The following is a 22,730-nucleotide window of genomic DNA, read 5'->3' on the forward strand; positions in this document are numbered from 1 at the left end:
TTTCAAACTGTAAAACATAGACATGCTTAAATGGTCTCAGAATGAGTTTCTGACAACAATTTGTTCAAGACTCATGATGTACTGTGTATGCCTTGTATCTTCCAGGTTTCTTCAATATTATGCCCAAATTGGCAGTGAAGATGACACAGCAGAGTGCAGAAAACCCAGAGCCAGGGAAGAAAGTGTGCTCCTCCAGTATTCTTTGGATGGTGGTGTGTATTATTGTGTTTACTGTTCTTACACTTGTATAAACGAAATGCAAAAGGTAAGTCTGAAGCATGTTGCATCCTTAGATACTATACAAAATTTGCAGCCATGCTATCTTAAAAGAAGTTTGTGTAACTGAAAGCTCAAAATTGCTATCATGAATAATTAAACTTTTTTTTCTTCATCATACAGAGTTAAAAGATGATTTTGACAGAGTTGAAACTTTGATCCAACACAAAAAATGTCCTGCCTGCTAATTTGTTTCTCCATTTTGAGCAGGAATCACATGGACCCTGCTGCATGAACTTGACCATGAGCACTACACCAGCCCCCAAACGGACTACATCACTCTGCCGCCTGAAGCCAGGACAGCCAGCACCCGCCTCAGGTGGTGGCAGCCGGTCGGCAGGAGGGACCAGCATGTGTCTATAGGTGAGGGTGAATGGTGGACTTACACCAGGTCCTTCATTGTCATCCTTGTTAAACCAGGACCCATATCGCTCCACGTTACATCGGTCGCGGAATGGGCCCTGGTAAAAAGCTTCGCCACATATGGTTATGGCAGGTCGACGGGACTTGCTCATGAATAATTAATGAGCTGACCTTATTTGGCACAAATGGCAGTTGTAGCTCATGAATAATTAATGAGCTATCTGTAACACATAACCTGATTGGTCGATAGCTTCCCAGCGTTCTTTGCGCGTTGGCTTCCGATGAGAGGAAGCAAACCCTCTGATTGGCTGAAGCTGTTTTGGTGGCGACGTCACCATATGTGGCGAAGCTTTTTACCAGGGCCCATTCCGCGACCGATGTAACGTGGAGCGATATGGGTCCTGGTTTAACGAGGATGTTCATTGTGTACATTCCTCAAAACAAACTGTTTTTTGTAAGGACTAAATGAAATTGAACAAAAACACCCTACCTGATTGCGGTCCCCCGAAAGTGCGAAATGGAACGAAATGGAACGAAATGGAACGAAATGGAACGAAATGGAACGAAATGGAACGAAATGGAACGAAATGGAACGAACTAAAACAACATATGTAACATTATGAAATGAAATACCAGTAGATAGCGAATTATTAGGGGTAGACCGGAACAGGAAGCATTTTAAATACAGAAGTGAGTGGTAAATACATAATATAACGTGTTTTATTTCTTGAATCTATGTAATAATATTAAATACAACGTTTTTGTCGCGTTTGTGTGGCTAGATTCTTCCCTGAAAATGGAGACGCCGCGTGCAAAGAGATCCGCCGCTCTTCCTTGTGTACCAACGATCTGCAAATGAACTGCTGCAAATAGCAGGGAAAACAAGCAAACCGAAATAGTATTGCAGAAGTTGATGGTAACATTGCATCTTCAAGAGGGCATGAGGCAAGCGTAATCTTATTATGTATACAGCTAGCGTGTTTGCGTGTTGTGTGAACCGTGAAATACATGCATTGCTCGTTCACATCCTCCCTTTGTTTTGTCGTGAACAAGGAAGCATAAATGTCTCCAGGGGACTCCACGTCCGTGTTTGAATGGAGTGTGAAATGTGTGAAATGTGTGACGCGCCGCAGAGCTTCATTTAAATATCATTAAAGGAGGGGTCCATTTAGGGGTCAGGGGTCTGACTTTAAGCCGAACAATTGGAAAGATATACATCTGCTACGTACCAGTAATGGACTAAAACCGTATTTAAATAAATGGAAAGTCGGGGTTTGATTCAACCTGTCGGCAGCACGCCCACAGTTCCGTCGCGCTGGCAACAATGCCGGTATATTTGTATGCGGGGCTCCATTTGGGGGAGAGATTTATAGATAATAAAATAACGCTTGCCTCATGCCCTCTTGGTGAATTATGAGATGCACTGTTACCACCAACTGTATAATCTAGTCCTAACTTCGACACTCAGTTCCGTTTGTTTGTTTTCCCTGCTATTTGCAGCAGTTCATTTGCAGATCGTTGGTACACAAGGAAGAGCGGCGGATCTCTTTGCACGCGGCGCCTCCATTTTCAGGGAAGAATTTAGCCACACGAACGCGACAAAAACGTTGTATTTAATATTATTACATAGATTCAAGAAATAAAACACGTTATATTATGTATTTACCACTCACTTCTGTATTTAAAATGCTTCCTGTTCCAGTCTACTCCTTATACTTCGTTATCTACTGGTATTTCATTTCATAATGTTACATATGTTGTTTTAGTTCGTTCCATTTCGTTCCATTTCGTTCCATTTCGTTCCATTTCGTTCCATTTCGTTCCATTTCGTTCCATTTCGTTCCATTTCGCACTTTCGGGGGACCCCCTGATTGGAGCACTAAAATCCCCCTTTTTTTTTTACAAATATCAATGTCCCTTCCAGGTCTAGAACATTCCTTGACAAGAACTACACAATGTCATGTACTTATTATAGATGCACAAAGATAGGAGTACTGTTGCTGGGTCATTGCAGTTGTTGCTCACTCAATGTCTTTCACAGGCCTTAAAGAAAAATTTGAGGCCAGTTTAGTAAATTGCATCTGATAAACGTCATGATTTTGGAAACGTCATGTCAAGGAAAATCTAGTTTTCCCTGCAGTGTTATGGCTGTCTGTATCAATCACCTGAATTTCTCAGTGACTGAACCATAACTATTCTGTTCCAAATAGACGATCCCATGGCTGAGTGGGCACTTGATGACATCATGGTGGGTGGAGCAGACATCAATCCCAGCAGCCTCTGGGAAACTTTCGAATTCCTTCCCAACGATGCATTGTGGGAGTTTTGGCCAAATGGAGCGGTCTCAGATGATACGTGTGGAAATTCTGGCGGGCTGATGACTTGGACCAATCAGCAGTCAGACGGAACAGCCAACACCATCACCACTATGCCTCTCATAGTCTCAGAGGGATATGTGCTGCAGTTTAAGGTAGTCAAAATGATGCATCACAGACAGGCAACATTAGGGCTAGACAATATTGCTATTTTTGCAGGTCAGAGCTAGTGTTTTGTTTGGACATTTTTGTAAATCTTGCTGTGACTAAGATGCAAGCACTGTTTTTATCAGTCATTTGACTTGTAACCAACAGGCTGATCTTTTCTTGACTCTCCTTAATGAATAGATGTAAAATAGGAGTGATCAATCTGCCTTTCAAAAATTAACGCAAAATTTGATCAATGTTGATATTCCATGACCCGCTAGATTGTTGTTGGCTGTGGGATGAGTGCTGAAGACCGCTGTGCCTCCACCCTCCCCGTCCTGCTGGAGTTCTCCACAGACCCCCAGTACAGACAGTGGGAGCCGGTCCTGAGCGAGTGCCTCCCTGCCAATGACAACTCCATCGACTGCCTCCCCTACCACTACCATGGACAGAGCTGGTTTTCTGCCGACGACTTTGGGGCATGGACACGGGTCACCATCCGCCTTCCTGACAAGGTCATAGCAAGGTCAGTCTCATAGCTTTTGTCCTGGGAAATAGAACAGCTCTTTGTTGAAGCTTACATTATATTTATCAGGTACTTTTGGAAGGCAGCACAGTCTGACTTATTGTAATGTGTAGAAAAAAGATGTGCCTTTCATATGTTTAGGTGTGCTCATGTTTGGTACGTCAACATGTTTCAGAGAAATAATTCTGATTATTGTTTTCAGTATGACTCAGTTCCGGTGGACTCAGCTGACCTCTAACGTCCAGCTGGCGCCACAGTGGGCTGTTGATGATGTGTACGTGGGCGAGGCTTGTGATGAGAACCTGTGTGGTGGCCATGGGCACTGTGGGGATGGTGGGAAATGTGTCTGTGATGATGGGTACCAAGGTAGGACTTTATCTGATACAGCATCACTTACAACTGACTTGTAGCAACTGATATGAGCATGAACGACGAATTTCAAATATTTCATACTTTTCACCCATTATTGTTGTGACAAGACTAAGATAAACAATTTCACTGTGTAACTAAAAGTCCCTGTTGTTTCCCACCATATCAGGTGAGAGATGTGAACCAACTGTAAACAAAGTGTTTAACTACTTGAAGGAAGGGTTTGAGTCTGGTGCATCGATATCCAAGTGGTCTCAGGTCCGTGGTGGGGCTATCGGGCTGGGGTGTGGATCTCTCCGCCCATACGGACAGGGAAAGTCTCTGTACTTCAATGGCTGTGGGGTCAGGGAGGTCCGGTCAGTGGAGCTGGACACAACAAAGTCCAGGTCAGTTTTTGTCTTTACTTGATCTGAGTCGGTGGGACAATTTCCAGGATCAAAACACCTTTGATTTTATGTGGCAGTTACGTGTATATTTGTCACTTTACAACCATGTGCCTCAGTCTGTTTTTGATGGAACATGACTTCAGCATTTCTATCTACAAACCTAGATGAAAAGATTCTTAAAAGTGCTTAGTACCTACATGTATGAGGTGGCATTTCCATGCAAATGTTATAGAAGCATGACTGAGTCAGTGTTGCTCACATTAAGACTTGTGAATTATTGTTGCTGATTGAATACATTGAGTTGTTGTAGTTGATTTTGATGTCTTTATATCGTCTTCACAGTAAGATCATGTTCGTACTACAAATTGGCAGTCGAGCCCATTCGCCGACATGTAACATCAACCTCAACTCTGCCCAAGCACCGAACAAGGCAGTTGTTCTCCAATACAGCACTAACAATGGCATAGACTGGTACCTCATTAAGTCACATGACCCAGCAGAGTTCATGCGGCCACAGCGGGTATCGTACAACATCCCTCAGCCCGCGAGAACGCGCGCCACGGTTTTCCGCTGGTGGCAGCCAGAGCATGAAGGGAAGGGGCATGACCAGTGGGCTATCGACAACGTGGAACTTGTGCTGTGAGTATCTTTCATTCTTGTTTATATACCAGAGCTGAAACTTAATCAACAGTTAAGTTGATTTAGCCCTCTTTTATGTATAAGTAGTTTGTGAATAATGGATGACAGCTGTTCCTAATCCTTCTCAGCATAAACGTTGAGAAAGTACCCAACGGTATAATGATAATTTTGGGATGATAATCTTAAAACAAAACACAATGCATTAAGATAGGGAAAGCTAAAAGCTAAACTCCTTGTAAAATGTGTCATAGCTAGGCAGTGTCAGTTGATTAGATTAGTCATAAATTATGATGTTGCCACCTTGCCATTTTTCACATATATCATCAATCTAGTACCCGGTGTTTTACAAAGCACACTATCGTAGGTCATACTGTGATGGATGTTACGTTACTACATGTATGTAGGAGTGCCAACTTCAAGGTTGATTTCATAAATGACACTCTTAGATGCTGTAAACTTGTAGTTTTAGCCCAACCACTAAATGACATCTGTCTCCGCCCAGGCCCAGAAGACATCAGATGTTGGGAAGGCAAGGGAAGTAGTAAGATATGTAACCATGGTTACACGCACATACACCTGTGAGAGCAGCAGACATGGCAGAGCAAGTCTCAAGCCTGCACTGTTAAGTTTTATGTTGTTAGATTTTATGTGCACTAGTCTCTGTTTGAAAGGGCAATTGTTTTTTAGTAATGCTTGTGTTTCTTGGTATACTGCCTCATACACATTTTAAGTGTTATTTTTAGTTCAGTCATTCAACAACTGGTTATTTTATTTTGGAACTAAGAAACTGAAAACAGACAATATTGAATATGTTTCGGTGTTTGATCAGAGTAGTTATTTTTATGTCCATACAGTGTCACTTCATATATTCAACAAGGCACTTACAAATGAGTAGAAACAGAATGAAATGACATTACAGTGGCTGTAAAATGGTTGGTATACATATAAGTGAACCGCATATTACATTCTAGACAACAAGTGAATGCACGTAATAGTCTTTTGTGTGAATAAAGGCATTATTATATCAGACTGTGAGCAGGGCCTAGGCTTTATCATGCCCTGAACAATGGAAATTTGGTTTTGTTTGACCTCTCTTTATGTGCTGCAGTGATTCTTTTACCTTGTCTGGTTTTGTCAGTTTTGTGTCTAAAGGTGCTAGGGACACTGATTGTTACAAGAAGACAAAAGAATAAAGTCACGAGAGAAAAAGTGCCAAAACAGCCTACAAAGGTCTTTTTTGTGAAAGATATGTATCTGTTCCAATAGTAAAAGAATATTGTGTTGCAAGGATCTTTGTATTATCTAGAAATTTGAGTGTTTTGTTGGTCATTGTAACACAAAAGTCATGCATATGAACTACAATTAGAACAGTTCAAACTTTCAACCACTGATTGCATGTATAACTGGAACAAAAATGTTGGATGTGTTTGTATTTCAAAAAAGTTACAGAGAATAATCAGTAAGACCAATACAAAGACAGATGGCATTTTTTACCATTTATTCGATCCCAGTTTTTACACCCGGTAATTTTGATCATGAATTTGCTCAGTGATTTTGCTCTCCAGTATTCCTTGATTATCCATAAATGTCCATTTTCTACTATACATGATTATGCTCGTAAGTAAAAAAAAGTCATGCATTGAAAGTTCACTTTGGACTCAGGCCTTCCTGTTTCACTTCCCCTGCACTGCTGACTATCATTCAATTTTTTGGTTCAAGTCGCTATTTTCTATAAAAGGTTGTAATGAAAGCACCTGATCATGAACCCCAGATAATGCTAGATGTGATTTATGAAAAGTACAATTGCACCATTCAATATGATATTGTCTAGAAACTGTCAAGCAATTTTGCTCCCAGGATTGAAGAAAGTAAAAATTTACCACTCAACAAAACCACAAAAGAACCCAAATAAGCCACACTTGTGTCACAAATATGTCAAAATTGTGAAGTATGTTCATATTTAACTTTCCATGAAATTAAATCAAATTTGGTACCCTTAACTGACCCAAATGTTAATAAGCAAATATGTCATTACTGTGAAATATGTTCCTCACCTACCATGAAAAAAAATGGAACCCTTAAGAAGTATTATCTTGGTATCAATCTAGATATCAATACTCATGGGAACATGCTCAGGATCCAGGTAGGAGTAGGTGAACTTGCCCTCTTCTTCCAGCTGTTTGTTCCGTTCCTTGATGAGATCAGACTGCTTCTTCAGTTCATCCTGCAGCACTGCATGGGCCTCCCCAAACTTGTTACCAGTTTGCTCTGACGTCAGCTAAGGTGTAAATCAAAATCCATTTCTGTCATTTGAAACTCAAATGAAAATCTGACATATGGAAAAAAAGAGCACACTACCTTACAATTTTTGACCTTTGATACACAAAATTGTATTACCTTGGTAAGAGTGGTGAGTGACGGCATGCTCAAAGCGTACTTCAGAAGGATTTGCAGAGTTGTAGGAAACGGTCCAGGCAGAGCCTCGACCAGCTCTTTCTCTGTCATGTCTTCCTCGGTGTCGGGCATGGGCTTCGTCAGCATTTCAGGCCTGGAGCATGACAGTACATTTAAAAATAACCCAATAAAACATTATGTACTAGTATTTACATGTTAGGGATGTGGTATAAATTTTTAAGCAATGAATATTAGAATTAAGCATACCAATCTACCCAAAATTTAGCTTATTAATCTACACAGATGTCCTAACTGTTATGCAACATAAACAAATATAAGATAAGGTATTGCAAACATTCATGTTTTGTTACATTGATGAAGGTTAGACATCCAGGTAATAATATATGTACTGTATATATGCCTAAAATAATTACTCAAGCAACCAGATAAGATTATTTGAAACAGATCTTGCGACTGTTTCAAAATTCTAGCCACTTGTTTGAGTAGTTATTTTTGGCATACGTTCCTGTTTTGTTCAAGATTTGCTATTATCTGCAACATCATATTGACAGACTTGATCACAAATTTTTTGATTGTTGGACTAAATGTAAAAGTTAGTCTATAAACCCTTTGCCATGCTTTTTATAAGATTAATTATCTCCATGAAAAATGGAGATATTGTTTTGGGTGTGTCTGTGTGTCTGTTTGTTTGTCTGTTTGTCTGTGTTTCCGGACTACTACTGAAGTCAGCATAACTCAAGAACCTCTTGATGGATTACGATGATATTTGGTATGTGGGCAGGTGTTGTGAAGCCGAAATTCAAGGTCGATTTTGGGCCCCCTGGTATGTGACCTTGGTACTGCAGCAGAACTTCAATTTTTGTATCTTTTGACCTGGACGTGCTGTGGTCTTGATTTTTGGGTGGCAGATAGCTTGTGATGTAATGAAGAAGTGGTGTAGGTTTGGGCCCCCTAGCAGCTTCCTCTGGAACTGCAGGGGCGTTTTTGTAAAAATCTTCTTAGGAGAATAACTGAACAAAGGAACGACGGATTTCCATGATATTTAGTATGCAGGTAGCTTAGATAGAGATATACACAATGAAGTGCAAATTATGCTAATTGGGGCTTTATTTGCATAGGTAATGAGGAAAATCTATATTTGCAGTGTTTTCCAATATAAGACTCAAATACATGTAGCTTATGTAGTTTATGGGAAGGGGATCATCAACAGATACCAATTATGCAGATAATTTCCTAATTTGCATAATTAATGCAAACCACCATATCTCATCTAAATTGGAAAATTATAGGACTGTCAATATGATACTTAGCATGCAGGTAGCTTAGACAGAGATATACATAATGAAGTGCAAATTATGCTAATTGTGACTTAATTTGCATAGCTAATGAGGAAAATCTATATTTGCAGTGTTTTCCATTATCAGACTCAAATACATGTAACATATGTAGTTTATGGAAAGTAGAGAATCAACAGATATCAATTATGCAAATAAATTCCTAATTTGCATAATTAATGCAAAGACACCATAATTCATCTAATTGGAAAATTATAGGACTGTCAATATTGCAACATGTGTAAGTTAGATAAAGGTGTTTATGGCCAAGCATATATTATGAAAATGTGTAAATCATTTGCATGAATAGAATTGTTCATGGAGATATGAGGTCGTGGAACTCTTGTTGAAAATTGAAATTAGGGTTTACAGATTCTAAATCATCCTGAACAAAACATTGCTCCAAACCACTGCTTCAACAACAAGCACCTTAAGTTAGTTCCACATAATCATTAACATTTACATCAGGGATTCAATGCAGAATGTTAACTTCTGCACTTTGGAATGAAATATGAGCACCTGTTTGGGAGATATCCGCCATAGTCCCACTGTGGAAAGTTGATAGCGGCGTGCTGTGCAGTCATGGTGAAGATGGTGTTGGTGAGGACTTCCTGAGGTATTAGATAGAGGGCGGGGAGTGCAATATGTAACTGTTAACATTTATTTACAGTGATAGCTTTAAAAAAAGGGGAATGTATCACATTAAAACTAAAGACAGATTATAAGATTGAAATTCAGTTGAAGCAAATGCGTTTTGTATCCATATGTTTTCTGTTATTTCTTAGAGCCCTCGAAGTACTTTATTGTAATCATTTCAAAACTCAACCTTGCTTTATTTATTACACTAACAACAAAAACTAGAAAATAACACATTTTACCATTCAGCTACGATACTGTTAACATTTTGACATATATGTAACGTTGGGTAACATAAATTCGCGGGGTACTTAAATTCGGGATTTTTCGAAAACGGGGTATTTAGGGATATGTGCTAGATGCAACATAAGTAATACCGCTAGAAATGCAAACCTGACAGACTTACGTATTTCGTCTGAAAAGCTTCGATAAGCATAGATTATAAGGCGACGAGGTCAAAAACTCTCCGTCCCTTATTGGAACAGTCTGAGGGCTTCGTGGGAGAATTACACAACATGGTTGTCGGCTGGTTTATAAGAAAAATGTCACATCCGCTTCCTGCTAAACGCAATTATTTACAAGACAACTTATTACAATCTCTTTTGCTAACCTGCAACTGCATTCTAAGTGTGATTAATCATCAAAACTCCTCTCTGTTGCTACAACCTACGGCACGTGTATTTTCCCGCCGCCATATTGTTAACCAGAATCCTGTTGTCAAGCAGACGACAAAGGTTTGTGAGGAACACTTTTTTGTCTAAATGCTGCGTGTGATAGTGGACTGAGGAAGATATTTTCCTCAAAGTTTGCTCCTAACACAACAAGGAACACATGGACATAGTAGTATTACCATTGCTACGGCATCCAGCTAACTTGCCATGAATAATGTAACGTTACACGTTGCCCGATGATGACGATGGGCCGACTTTGAGTGAAGTTCTACCGACTCAACACACGGCTTGTTCCCGAACTGGCCTGATGTGTGCGGTACGGCCGTTTTTTCGTGTATTTTTTTTACTTGGACACGTCTATATCCATAGCACTCTCCTCAAGCCAAGGATGGAACGAATAGCTGCTGTATAAAATGTGATTAGCGGTAAGATATTCAAGACGAATCTTCTCTCCCGAATTAATGTGCCCCCCTGTCTGACAGCACTGTCATTCTGCGTGCGGCGGACGGTAGTTTTAAGTTGAAATATTATGGTGTGAGCACGACTAGAGACAAAATCTACCATATATATGATTAGTGCAAAGATAGTACATGATACTGACAGAATTATAGAAAAAAAGGATGGTTTATTGTTCTGCTAGATTGATTTCAGTCAACCATTATCGGAAAAATCCCGAATTTATGTTACCCAACGTTACTTACCACAAGCAATCCTTTTGAGTCAATGTAGAAAGGAAAGCCATACACCTGTCCTTTCACACATGTCATCTGTGCAAATGCCTGAAGCTCTGGTGGAAGAAAGTGTTGTCACAAATCAATTTTCATGTTGAATATGCTCAATCATTTAGTAATACAGCTGCATTTAGTAAACAATGTTAAGATGCAGCTATATAGTATATTTACCATAACCCCATATTAACCAGATCTGTTATACTACATGTGCTTCAGCATGGAAAAAAATTGATAGAAGACAGTGGAGGTTCTTACTACCAGCTGTCACTACTTAGAGACACTAACACATTGTACACATTGTACAAATGTAGGTTCTTGAGTATTGTTGTGTTGGCGTAACAATTAGGGTGTTTGGCCCAGAAACCAGAGGTCCTGGGTTTGAATCCCTTGACAAGTTGTCACCAATGTTTTCACTCGACCAAGGTGTAAAAGTAGGTTCCTGACTTTGGTTGGGGAGTAAAAAGGCTCCACCTTCCAGTACCGTGTCCATACCCTTGTCGGCCTCGACGTCCTGGTCGGTTTTGTACGACTCTTCCACTGCAGAGGTGACATACTTCTTCAGGATGTTCCACAGCTTCATCCCGTCGTCCCTGTAGTAGTAATCCTCCAGGCCATCAGAGCCATCAGCAAACCCTCGCTTCTTCAGTTGCTCAGGAAAACTGGGAAGATTTTGCATGATTATATAATTGATAAACCCAACAGATGGACTCAAAGTTTTGTTAGCAAGTGGCAGAATTTACAATGTCATATTCAGTAAGGTATGCTGCCCTATGCTGGGACTGGAATTAAAGGCAGTAAATAAGTTTGGTATTCAGTTGTATACTTTGCATTATGCAGTATATCTTCCTGAAAGTCTACCGGGACCTATAGACTATGATGGTAGATATATTTGTTGCTTGCATACCATCAAGCTTAGACACATACACCTGCATTATCATCCCTGCAACAGTCACCTTGAAGTAGTGCTAGTTCTGTGGTGAAAATAATGCACACAAAAACATTTAACGTTACCTTTCCTTCGTGAAGTTGTATTTACTCCATCTCATTACACACATCATCAGCCCCCCACCCGTTCCCACGGAGAACTCAGGATCAGTCACGGGAAGTATGCGTGATATCAGGGTGTGGCGGGCCAGGAAGTTGATGGCGATGGTGTCCTTGAAGTGTGGCCTGAGCAGGCAGAGAATGGGATGGTCGGGGCTCAGGCAGTGGTTGGCAGCCACCACGATCGGCTCCATGGCGAGATGGGTCAGCAGGAGGTGGGACACGAAGTTGTGGTACTGGGCGTCGGCACAGGTCACATGCATCTTGGCAAACAGGTACTTGTTGGGATATGTCTTCCCATACTCGGGGGTGTATACCTGGTTGGACCCTGAAAAAGAAATGGATCTTATAAGAACTACTTCAACATTTTGTAATAAAAAGTGCATTATTCCTGAGTACTATTATGTAGTAACTACCGTGTATCGTCCTGCCTACCTTTCCTGGTGTCCAGCTGGAATCCCAGGATGCTAAGGCAAGACTTCCCGTTCTCAAGTATCTCCCTGTACATCAGCAGGGTGGGGGCATAGAAGTGCTTCCCTGGTTGTTGGGGGATCTCTACAAATCAGGATAATCATGACAATAATAAAAAAAACATGGATTGTTTTTGATCAAACACAGTGACAGCCAGTCCAAATGTTCAGAGGTATATCTAGGTATAGAAACTTCTGATGCACATTTGAAGAGCTCTACCAATACTTGGAACAACTTTTTTTTTCTTGAAATAATTTACTGCTAGCCCGTCACAAGCTCATAGCCTGTTGACTTCAGCACATATGTTGTATATGCTGCTGGAAAGTGACAGCTTACCTCTCAGGATGTTGTAGTCCACAATGAAGAGTCGGCGCTCATCAATCAGTTCTAAGACTGTCTTGCCCTGCCCCTTCAGCCCCACCAGAGCAATGGGAATCTCCTGCACCGACTGGCACACCCTCAGCATCACTGGGTTCATTCCTGTGACAGGATGGTGGGGAGGGGGGCATACATAACTAAGGACATTTACAAGCTCTTTAGCAAACATGACATGGAGGGAGTAGCAACTCCCTATATATTATAGGCTATTATGATAGTAAAATAATACTTTTAGTCGGTCATGTATTTCTATTGAAGCAATAAGAAAAGGCAGGAACACTAGAGAAGAGGAAGATCCAAGAAATATTGAATTTCTCATGTGGTGTTGGATAGAACTGTAATTATATACAATGCATTATGTTGGTACAAATACAGGACAGCAATCTCAAACATCTGTATTTGTAGCAACCTAATCATTAATGCATTAAACTGTGAAAGAATGCTGTGAAGCATTATACACAATGAACCAACCTTGTATGTACTGTCGGGTAAACTCCCCGTCATCCCTCCAAGTTGCGATGATCTTTTCGGGAGCCGGGAGCATCTGTCCAAAGAATGACTCATACAGGCCCCACTGGTTGCCTTTCTCAAGCTCTGCCTTCTGTCGGAGTAAGATCCTAGCCTAATGGAATAAAGAAGTTTGTCTATCAAACATAATGATCATTTTTTCTGAGAAGTGGAAAAAGATCTGTCAAAAGAAAGGGTATTCCAAGATGTGAGAACTGGAATTCTACTTCTGCTTGTAGCAGTAACAATATCATCTTACTTATCATATATAAGGTATATAATAATGGTAAGAACCCAATATTCAGCTATGCTAATAGATCAAGTGCCATTTTCGTATTTGTGATGTAAGCCATGCTGAATCAATATGAAGTAAATCGTTGAGATACATTTCGTAAGCATCTGACAAGGGAATGTTTCTTTAACACAAATCACCTGCTGTGAAACAAACGTCATCAGTCGTCCGACGGCTCTTGCCACCTTGTCTGTGTGAGGGAACTCTTCAACTGGAAGACCCTTTGCAAAGCCAGGCAGTTTTTTAAGTTTGATGCCCGGATTTGACTTCACACTCTTGTAAGTGTCCATCTCGTATATGTTGCCTTTGTTGAAGAAGAAAGGTAAATAGGATGAGTGTAGGTTATGTCAATTTGATATACCCTGGGCAATATGTAACATTTGCTGTTGCATGGAAGAAAGACAAAACTGCAAAGCCAGGCAGCCGTTTGAGGTGGAGGTCTGGATTTGACTTCAGATTCTTGTAAGTCACCATCTTTTATGTGTTGCCTTTGTTGAAGAAGAAAGGCTAGAATGAGGGCAGGTCATATTGATACATGTGTACCTGACAATATCTTAAATTTGCTGTTCCATGGAAGAAAGGAGAACACATTTCACAGAGTGAAATTGATAGAAAAACAGATCAGAATGTACTGATAGAAATTAGATTTTGGCTGCATTTGCCTACTCACCACCGACAGCGAAGTTTTGCAGAACTTGTTCCAGCTCAGCTGCAAGAGCCTGCAGCTCCCCCAGCAGGCTGTTCCACGTTTTCTTGAAATTCATGACCTGTTCTTGAGGCGAGAGTGGATGGCCATGCATGGCCAACTTGAGGGTGACCTTGAGTGTCCCCCCTTCATCCACAGGTAGGTCCATCTGTTTCTCCTCTCCAGACTGCAGGGTGGATATGTCCACCTCTGTAGTCCCCATCACAGTGTCTGGAGACCCATCATAGTTCTTGTCCCTAATAATGCAGCCATTCCAATAACAAAATCAGAGGACAATTCTAGAACAATTCAATTTTGAATTGGAGAGGTTACTGCAAGGATAAAGCGACCACAAACATTTAAAGATTTAACGTTACATAGTAAATACATGTATATGATACACATTAACACTGGAAAGATTGCTAGGACTAATAAAGCCGATTAACTGTTGTATGAAATTGTGTTTACATGATGGTGAAGTACAACGTCTGACTGGTGTGGGTGAGGGGGAAGACAAACTGTTGATTCCAGACAGGCTTCTGCATATCGGAGCACACGGTCGACACTTCAGGTTTTGCTGCATCGTTGACCAGCATGACAACATACGGATCGGGACAGGGATCATCTGAAAGTGCCATAAACGGCAAGTAAGCATTGTGAAGTTTTAAAGACACAGCTACAATGTACATGTAATGGAAAGATGAAAACAGTACATCATGCAAATGAGCTTTTACTGTGATTATTGCTTTACCAAATGCAATGGCTGGCTGATAGAAACTGATGTCTTCAAAATTAGTCAACAAATCCTGATTAAAATATAAGGTGATTTCTTGGTGTGAAGGCAAAACAATGAGGTCTTTCTGTCAACGTTTTAAGGCAACAATGTGCTATGTACTTACCCTCTGTGCCAACATCTTTCAGGTTGATTGCCTTTTGTAGAGTCACCTTCAACTTGCCAACCTCTACCTTCATGTATTTCCTCAGGTTCTTGATGACTCCAGTGTAGAGGGTGTTGCGGGCCTCCTTTTCAATGTTGAGAGGATACCTGGGCTTGCCATCAAGGAAGCACTCAAACTTCACCACTGTTTCATACGTCCCATCATTAGAGCTCAGAACTGGAAAACAAGAGAGCTGTGTAAGTAGCTGTCCAGTTTATTCTCTCAGATAAATTTGCATGAGCACCAGCAATCATAACCCATCCATCTGCATTATCTCTCCCACTTGTCAACACAGGACTAAATTTTGCAGTTCCCTCATAACCACGTGTAAGTTTGTTTAGCCCGAGCCCCCTTAAGTTATAGCCCCCTTCATCAATGGTTTTCATTGCTCCCCCCAATCAAGAACAAAACGTGCTTTATCAATTTTGCTTTAAATCTTCTGTGACTTTTCATTATGTGTTGCTCAGTTGCTGTCTATCCTGTAATTGTACAATTGCTTACCTTCCTCCATGGTCACCATGGTAACCTCACTGTATGTCTTGAAGATGTTTGGATGCATTGTGCCGGGCAACAAGGAGTAGACCTATCATGTAGTAATAGATAAAAGATACATCAAAGCTTGCATCAGTGTTGAACATTTCAATTGACATGCATAAGACAATATATTTCCAAGGTATACATTATTTTCAGTTCAATATCATTATGGAGCATCTTTGGTTGAACTATATAGAATTATAATATTTCATACACACATTCCTTTAAAGAAATTGTGATTCAAATATAAGTCATATCAAAAGAGCTCGTTAAGTTTAATTTTCCCTCCAAAGTCAAAGTCATGCTGATGAGATCCAGCAATGAAGTCAACAAACAAAAATCAAACAAATGAACATCTGACCATGACATGTTTGATGTCATCTCGCTCCTCTAGTCGTTCCCTCCTGGAGGTGGTGTCATACAGGACCGTCCGGACACTCCCCACTTCGTCCTTACCAGGCGGGTCGAGAACCAGCGATTTGATCTGTGGCCAGAACTGCATGCTCTCCTAATAGTTACATTTTGAATAAAGGTAATACATTTTTTTTTATATTGTCGTGTCCTAGAAAATCACATTTCACACATTCTGAAGTATTTCTGTTTTGCAGCTACTAAGCACAGGTACAGGTCCAAAACAGATGTAGACATGGAATCTTTAGCATATTTTACGGCCCAAACCATCTTATCTCGCCTTCGTATCAACATGGCGTTGTGATCAAACATAATGTAGACAATGCTAATGTCAGTCAATCTTGACATTATCAAGATGTAAATGTATAGCTGAGCAAACTCGCCTTTCGAAGTCCGAAAATTAACTTGGGAATAGAAAACTGTTAGCAAAAGAGGTGCGTGTACTCACCGGGCCAAATGGACGGAACGCCTCCCAGACTTCCTCCACAGGCTCCGATATTGTCCCGCTGACTGTCACGGTGTGCTTTCCTCGTCTGTCAGCAGGAACATGGAGGCATGATGTAGGTTTTGGTTTTAGAACAAGACAATAAGCGTAAGTGGGCAAAAGGGGCGCAGAAAATACAACATGCTTCCATGCGTACAGAATTGTATTCACCTGTTCCACACTTCGTCAAACGTAGGAGCCCTGGTGAGGCTTTGTGGTTCTTCAATGCCGTACTTCCCCGTCAGGAAAGTAGCCCTGAGATCCATGAGACGTTTGACGGACTCCTTGCCTGTCTCGGGGAGGAAGCTGCTTCGGTACTTCAGGCGGGTAACGTAAGGATTGACGGCCTCCAGCACAATCTGAAACATTCGGTAAGTTTTAATTATTATCACATGACTGCTGGCAGCCAGATTAGCTGGCAATCAAGGGTGCGGCTGGGAGTGTGCACATGATACACACAGTGGGAAAGTTGACCCCGCCACCATTTGGATGTGGACGCACAAACCTGTGTCCTCAAGTACTGTACTCCTGTCACGTTGGCGTCTTGGATGACCGAGATGAAAGTGTGGTCGTCATGGTCCACTAACACCAGCTCCTCCTCAGCTTGCTTGTTACCCTGTACCTCAATCGTCCTCTTTCGGCTTTTTTCGTCCACTTTCACCACTAAAGTCAAGATGACATACATGTACATTTCAATGTCTCGCAATACCAAGGACGTTTATGCGAAGAAGTACGCTTTGTTATTAATATTAGTGATATCTGGCCATTCCTTTGTAGCAAAACAACAACACGAGCATTCAACCGTGGTTTGTAATATGAGTTGTTATACATGTGTATCCAGGTGTATCCAGTTATTCGTAAACATTCAAGTCAACAGGATTTCGACGACCACGTATGTTTTGCCGAGAAAATCACTTACATAATCATTTGCATGAAATATTACTCAAATTGATAACAAATATGAAATCTCCGTCATATCAATGACTCAATACAGGTTTTTCACATTAGATTAGGAAGGAAGTTTCTGTCAGCATAGACCTTGTTTCCAAACAACTTGCTGGGCAAGAAGCGTCAACAGATCGAGTACAAAATCATGCGTATGAGGACTCCGCAGGTAGCTGGATTAGCATTGACCGTCTCCCTGCTGCCTAACTCTGTAAACAATAGGGGATATTGGGTGCCAAACGGCTACTCAGTGTGCTAAACCTTTGACTTACGGGTGGTATTTTGGAGCCAGGAGACGTCACGGATGTTACTCAGGATCTTCCAAAACGTTTCAGTCCCACAGTTGATGTCGAACTCGACCTGATGTTGTCCTCCGTTCTTCCTGGCTACCATGTTCATGACGTCGTGGACAAAGACAGGCAACCCTCTGCCACTCATGTAGGGTTCAGTCCTCTCCTTGATCTTCTCGTTGAAGGAGACAATTTGGAACTTCAACACATACATTGCTGTGTCTTGGTCGACTTCAATCACCTGCATGGTGGGTAGGTTATTAAGACAGTCATGAGATGACCACGTTTTCAATGCGCTCTGCCTCTGTATGCATCCAATCAACATACATTTAACACACACTAATGCACATATCGATGGTGGATGATGACATGCCTGCAAATTAGCAAACTGTTTAGTCACATAACAGTGCCAGCTGCAGCCATTCCATAATCAGAAATATACGGCCGATAAAGCTCTGTACTACTGCGAGGTCTTACACAATCCTCTTGCAACCCTCTTGCAATACTCTTTTTAAATATGCAAACCACATGTGGTAATTAACTATACTGAAGAGAGAATAAAAGCTTTCACCTGGAAGGATACCTGAACTTTTTTGAAGACAAAGCTCGGTACATTCTCAAATGTAAGTCTCCTCTGTCCTTCGTCCTTCTCTACTATGGTCGTCTCTACCTTGTCTTTATAGTCGTCTCCTCTTCTGGTGTAGAATGTGAATCCTGTCCCAACGTCTCCAACAAGTCCTCCAGACGGCACTGTAATGTTTAGACAATTTTTGCAATGAATGAGTCGTTAACGCTTACTTGAGACGGTTATCGTGGCAGTCCAATGTACGTGTACACCAATGGGCTGGGCATGACGACCTTTGTGGATCATTATTACATAAGGCGACGACTACTTTTCGTCTTTCTTTCGAGTTGGCGATTCTATCGACCCCAGGCGTTGATAGCAAAGAGACATGCCACTACTACCTGAGCCATTGTACACATGTTAAGATTATCCACAATTATGTAATGGATTTCAAGCTCGAGTATTGCACCCCTCAACAATCTTTAGCCCCCAGAAAGTCACACTCCAAGCCGCACAGTTTATGACGAGCTGATATGCATCTTTACCGTTCGTAATCCGCAGGTCTTCCATGGCCTCATTACATTCCAATAACGCAATTGGGTCCTTCAACGCATCAGACCAGAAGGCTTTTGCTGACATTGGTACTGTTTGCCGATAGACGACCTCGCTTATCAAATCTGTAAAATGGTAAAAACATAAAGACTTTAAGTGTTGGCCAAGGCTATTGACTGGACGTTCCTGTCAATACGATTTTTGGGGCGCTGTTGACAGGACTTTTTTTAGACGATCACTCTACCCGCTGAGCCATTGCAGAGAGTCTTTGATTTCATGTTAACCAATTAAGGTATTCTAGTGAATACTATATTACACTGTTGGCAGGATGTTTTTTTTTCAATAGCCACGCCGTAATGTTTATTGTTATTCGAGTAATATAAGGGATGTATTAACGCCTGCAGGCTTTTACGTGTCGGCTTCTGGCACCGCTTCTCTCGAAATTAAGATAACAGAGTTGTATCAGACGTTTTAACACAGCAAAAACAATCCTACTACACGGTGCCGGCCACGTATTGTATTTTAACACAATAAAAAGCTGAAGCAGGTATTTAGAGATCCTTACCTCTTTCCTCCTCCATCTCGTCACTGGTGCCGACGGTGTGGTGGTGCCTGCCTGCCATGCCGGCTTCTTCTCTTCCGTCCTATGACGTATAAACGATATTTTAATCCGTATCTTTAGAGTTTCACTCTTTGGACTTATTATCATCTGCATAATTCTTGCACAACCCTCCCCCCCCCAAAAAAACAATACGCCCCCTCCTTGCTGTGCCTTAGCTCTCGATTTCAGTTTGTCACATGCCATGACTTAAGGGTCTGTAGTTTTCTTTACGTCCCGTTTTTGTAGATGGCATGTAGAGCTAGAGAATGAATGAACATCACTTTGTATATGTAGTCAAAAAGTTAGACTAACTCTTGTTTTGTGTCGATGGGAGTAATTAGCTTGAACAAATCTATACAATGGTTGAGAGCCAGCTTGTTAAGTTACCAGCAATCTGAGGTGGGGACAAAAAAGAGCTGACGTGGCAGAACGTGGCAGCACGCCCACAAGCCCTCTTCTATGCTAGGAAGTGTCTCTAGGAACACAATACAATGTTGCACGTGTGATTTCACGCCACCATTAACTTGTGCAAATACTGAAAGGGATGAGTTGTCTAGATTCTAATCCACATCGGGTGTGCCCCCCAAAAAACTAATGCAACGTAGCAAAACATATACTATCAGGTCAATGAAGACACAGGTCGATGACCTATCAGGTCAATGAAGACACAGCTGACAACCACCAACTCTCCGAACGAAATACACAATATCAAGAAAGACAGTTCATTCGGACATTTGTGTTTTTGATGTGACCATATGAAGACAAGTTCGTGTGTCATGACTTACTCTCTGTAATTCTTCTGCAATATTTGTACAGTGAACAGTGTGTGATACTTTGGGGTGGAAACTTGTTTGGTGGTGACACTGTCCCAGAAATTGCCCCAAGGACAAAATCATCAAATGCCGGTGACCTTTTTGAACGAACTGGTCTGTCTGCCAAGATGTGATATCACGCCTCAACTTTTGCAAATACTGAAAGGGATGAACTGTCTAGAGTCCAGTCCACATTGGGTGTGCCCCCCAAAATCTAATGCAACGTGGCAAAACAATACAAGACAACTTTACACAAGCATATTTTCAAGGCCGTGTATTGTTGACTTCAACGGCCGTGGAATTTACCACTTTGGGTGGTGAACGTCAATGCGAGTGGTAATGGGGAAATTTTTGGAAATGTAAATCGTGAAATGGGGATACTAAACGGTCACCCTGGATTGTAAACAGATCCCTTTTCGAATCTTTATGCACCCGTACACAACTTATTCACTGTCTGTTGAACTCGGTCACGCGACTTTCTGACAACGCCCCCTTTTAAGGCACTCAAAAATAAGAATTCCCCACTATAACGTTGGGTAACCTAAATTCGGGATTTTTCCGATAATGGTTGACTGAAATCAATCTAGCAGAACAATAAGCCATCCTTTTTTTCTATAATTCTGTCAGTATCATGTACTATCTTTGCACTTATCATATATATGGTAGATTTTGTCTCTAGTCGTGCTGACACCATAATATTTCAACTTGAAACTACCGTCCGCCGCACGCACAATTACGGTGCTGTCGAACAGGGGGGCACATTAATTCGGGAGAGAAGATTCGTCTTGAATATCTTACCGCTAATCACATTTTATACAGCAGCTATTCGTTCCATCCTTGGCTTGAGGAGAGTGCTATGGATATAGACGTGTCCAAGTAAAAAAAATACACGAAAAAACGGCCGTACCGCACACATCAGGCCAGTTCGGGTACAACCCGTGTGTTGAGTCGGTAGAACTTCACTCAAAGTCGGCCCATCGTCATCATCGGGCAACGTGTAACGTTACATTATTCATGGGAAGTTAGCTGGATGCCGTAGCAATGGTAATACTACTATGTCCATGTGTTCCCTGTTGTGTTAGGAGCAAACTTTGAGGAAAATATCTTCCTCAGTCCACTATCACACGCAGCATTTAGACAAAAAAGTGTTCCTCACAAGCCTTTGTCGTCTGCTTGACAACAGGATTCTGGTTAACAATATGGCGGCGGGAAAATACACGTGCCGTAGGTTGTAGCAACAGAGAGGAGTTTTGATGATTGATCACACTTAGAATCCAGTTGCAGGTTAGCAAAAGAGATTGTAATAAGTTGTCTTGTAAATAATTGTGTTGAGCAGGAAGCGGATGTGACATTTTTCTTATAAACCAGCCGACAACCATGTTGTTTAATTCTCCCACGAAGTCCTCAGACTGTTCCAATAAGGGACGGAGAGTTTTTGACCTCGTCGCCTTATAATCCATGCTTATCGAAGCTTTTCAGACAGTGTTCTGAATACGTAAGTCTGGCAGGTTTGCATTTCTAGCGGTATTACTTATGTTGCATCTAGCACATATCCCTAAATACCCCGTTTTCGAAAAATCCCGAATTTAAGTACCCCGCGAATTTAGGTTCCCCAACGTTACCAATTCTGGCCGAATATTGCCGCAACACAATAATTATTCCAGGTTTTACAAACTTCCTTACTTCACATTGAAAAGTGTGTTTCTCCTTCATCTGGATCGACATAAAACTCTAGATATGTAATGTTTTGAAGTAATAACCCGGTCTACCTAGTGCGACTCGTCCGACATAATCTGTGCAACACCGAGGGGCGTGTATATACACATTGGCTAATACAGACAAATTTCGGAAAATCATGGTCCTATCTTGTAGATCTGACCCTGACAACACGATGTATACGTATGATGCCAAAGTAAGTAAACAGTAGCACTTACTGCTAGCTGCTGTCCGTGTTCCACTGCTGGTGTTGAGTCTGTTGTTGGAGCGGCGGGACAGGTGACTGACCGTGCACTCGCCGCACCTCGGAGTGTTGCTTCAACCGGTTAGACAGCTTATCTTGTCAAAGTTGGGAGCGTCTAAATTACATACTTTACTTTACCTTTAGGCTCTAGAATCTATAGATCCTACAGGGATTCTTATGAACTATCGGCAAAAGTTCAATCTGCTTTACGGTTCCTAGACACCAGGTCACTGATGTTTTCATTCTATGTTGTTGCACGCCCTGACGTCACTTTTGGATCTATAGATAGCATGTAAATTATACAAAACGACCGATTTTGTGAGAAAACTAACTAACTAACTAACAAAAACAATCTGGACGATTGGCATTTTTCCAGATAAACGTTGTCCACGAAGCAAACTTTGCACATAACTGTGTACATTGCTGGGTGATACATAAGTGACAATACTGAAT

General features: G+C 41.3%; 2 protein-coding genes across 2 annotated transcripts in view; one reads left to right on the forward strand and one right to left on the reverse strand.

Annotated features, from left to right (window-relative positions):
- Nucleotides 1–6,056, forward strand: part of LOC136435204 (reelin-like) — a 42,868-nt gene extending 36,812 nt beyond the window's left edge. Inside the window, exons 58-65 of the mRNA XM_066428493.1 lie at nt 106–212; nt 487–639; nt 2,850–3,109; nt 3,383–3,627; nt 3,830–3,993; nt 4,166–4,382; nt 4,725–5,021; nt 5,524–6,056. Of these exons, the coding sequence (XP_066284590.1) occupies nt 106–212; nt 487–639; nt 2,850–3,109; nt 3,383–3,627; nt 3,830–3,993; nt 4,166–4,382; nt 4,725–5,021; nt 5,524–5,563 (1,483 nt within the window). The 3' untranslated portion in view covers nt 5,564–6,056. The remainder of the gene's footprint in view (nt 1–105; nt 213–486; nt 640–2,849; nt 3,110–3,382; nt 3,628–3,829; nt 3,994–4,165; nt 4,383–4,724; nt 5,022–5,523) is intronic.
- A 448-nt stretch (nt 6,057–6,504) lies between these two features.
- On the reverse strand, nt 6,505–22,366 carry LOC136435205 (uncharacterized). The gene is made up of 23 exons (XM_066428494.1): nt 22,252–22,366; nt 19,470–19,548; nt 18,898–19,029; nt 18,359–18,537; nt 17,770–18,028; nt 17,058–17,215; nt 16,724–16,911; nt 16,517–16,601; nt 16,019–16,165; nt 15,625–15,706; nt 15,085–15,300; nt 14,654–14,810; nt 14,171–14,442; nt 13,641–13,804; nt 13,173–13,323; nt 12,660–12,803; nt 12,288–12,407; nt 11,820–12,180; nt 11,301–11,467; nt 10,779–10,864; nt 9,290–9,381; nt 7,419–7,569; nt 6,505–7,299 (listed from the first exon to the last, which is right to left on the reverse strand). Exons 2-23 carry the CDS (start codon nt 19,525–19,527, stop codon nt 7,126–7,128), a joined length of 3,543 nt encoding a protein of 1,180 aa, XP_066284591.1. The 5' UTR covers nt 19,528–19,548; nt 22,252–22,366; the 3' UTR covers nt 6,505–7,125.
- Between the last annotated feature and the right edge of the window lie 364 nt (nt 22,367–22,730).

The sequence above is a fragment of the Branchiostoma lanceolatum genome, chromosome 5 (assembly GCF_035083965.1).
Source record: "Branchiostoma lanceolatum isolate klBraLanc5 chromosome 5, klBraLanc5.hap2, whole genome shotgun sequence".
NCBI classification, from domain to species: domain Eukaryota; kingdom Metazoa; phylum Chordata; class Leptocardii; order Amphioxiformes; family Branchiostomatidae; genus Branchiostoma; species Branchiostoma lanceolatum.

What these genes read in the sequence shown, in the direction of transcription:
- LOC136435205 (XM_066428494.1), bottom strand. Translation starts at nt 19,527, where the DNA reads ATGGCAGGCAGGCACCACCACACCGTCGGCACCAGTGACGAGATGGAG. An exon ending in TACAGTACTTGAGGACACAG is followed by an intron (nt 16,912 to 17,057) that starts GTTTGTGCGTCC and finishes CGAATGTTTCAG; the next exon opens with ATTGTGCTGGAGGCCGTCAA. An exon ending in GCAAAACTTCGCTGTCGGTG is followed by an intron (nt 13,805 to 14,170) that starts GTGAGTAGGCAA and finishes TCTTCAACAAAG; the next exon opens with GCAACATATACGAGATGGAC.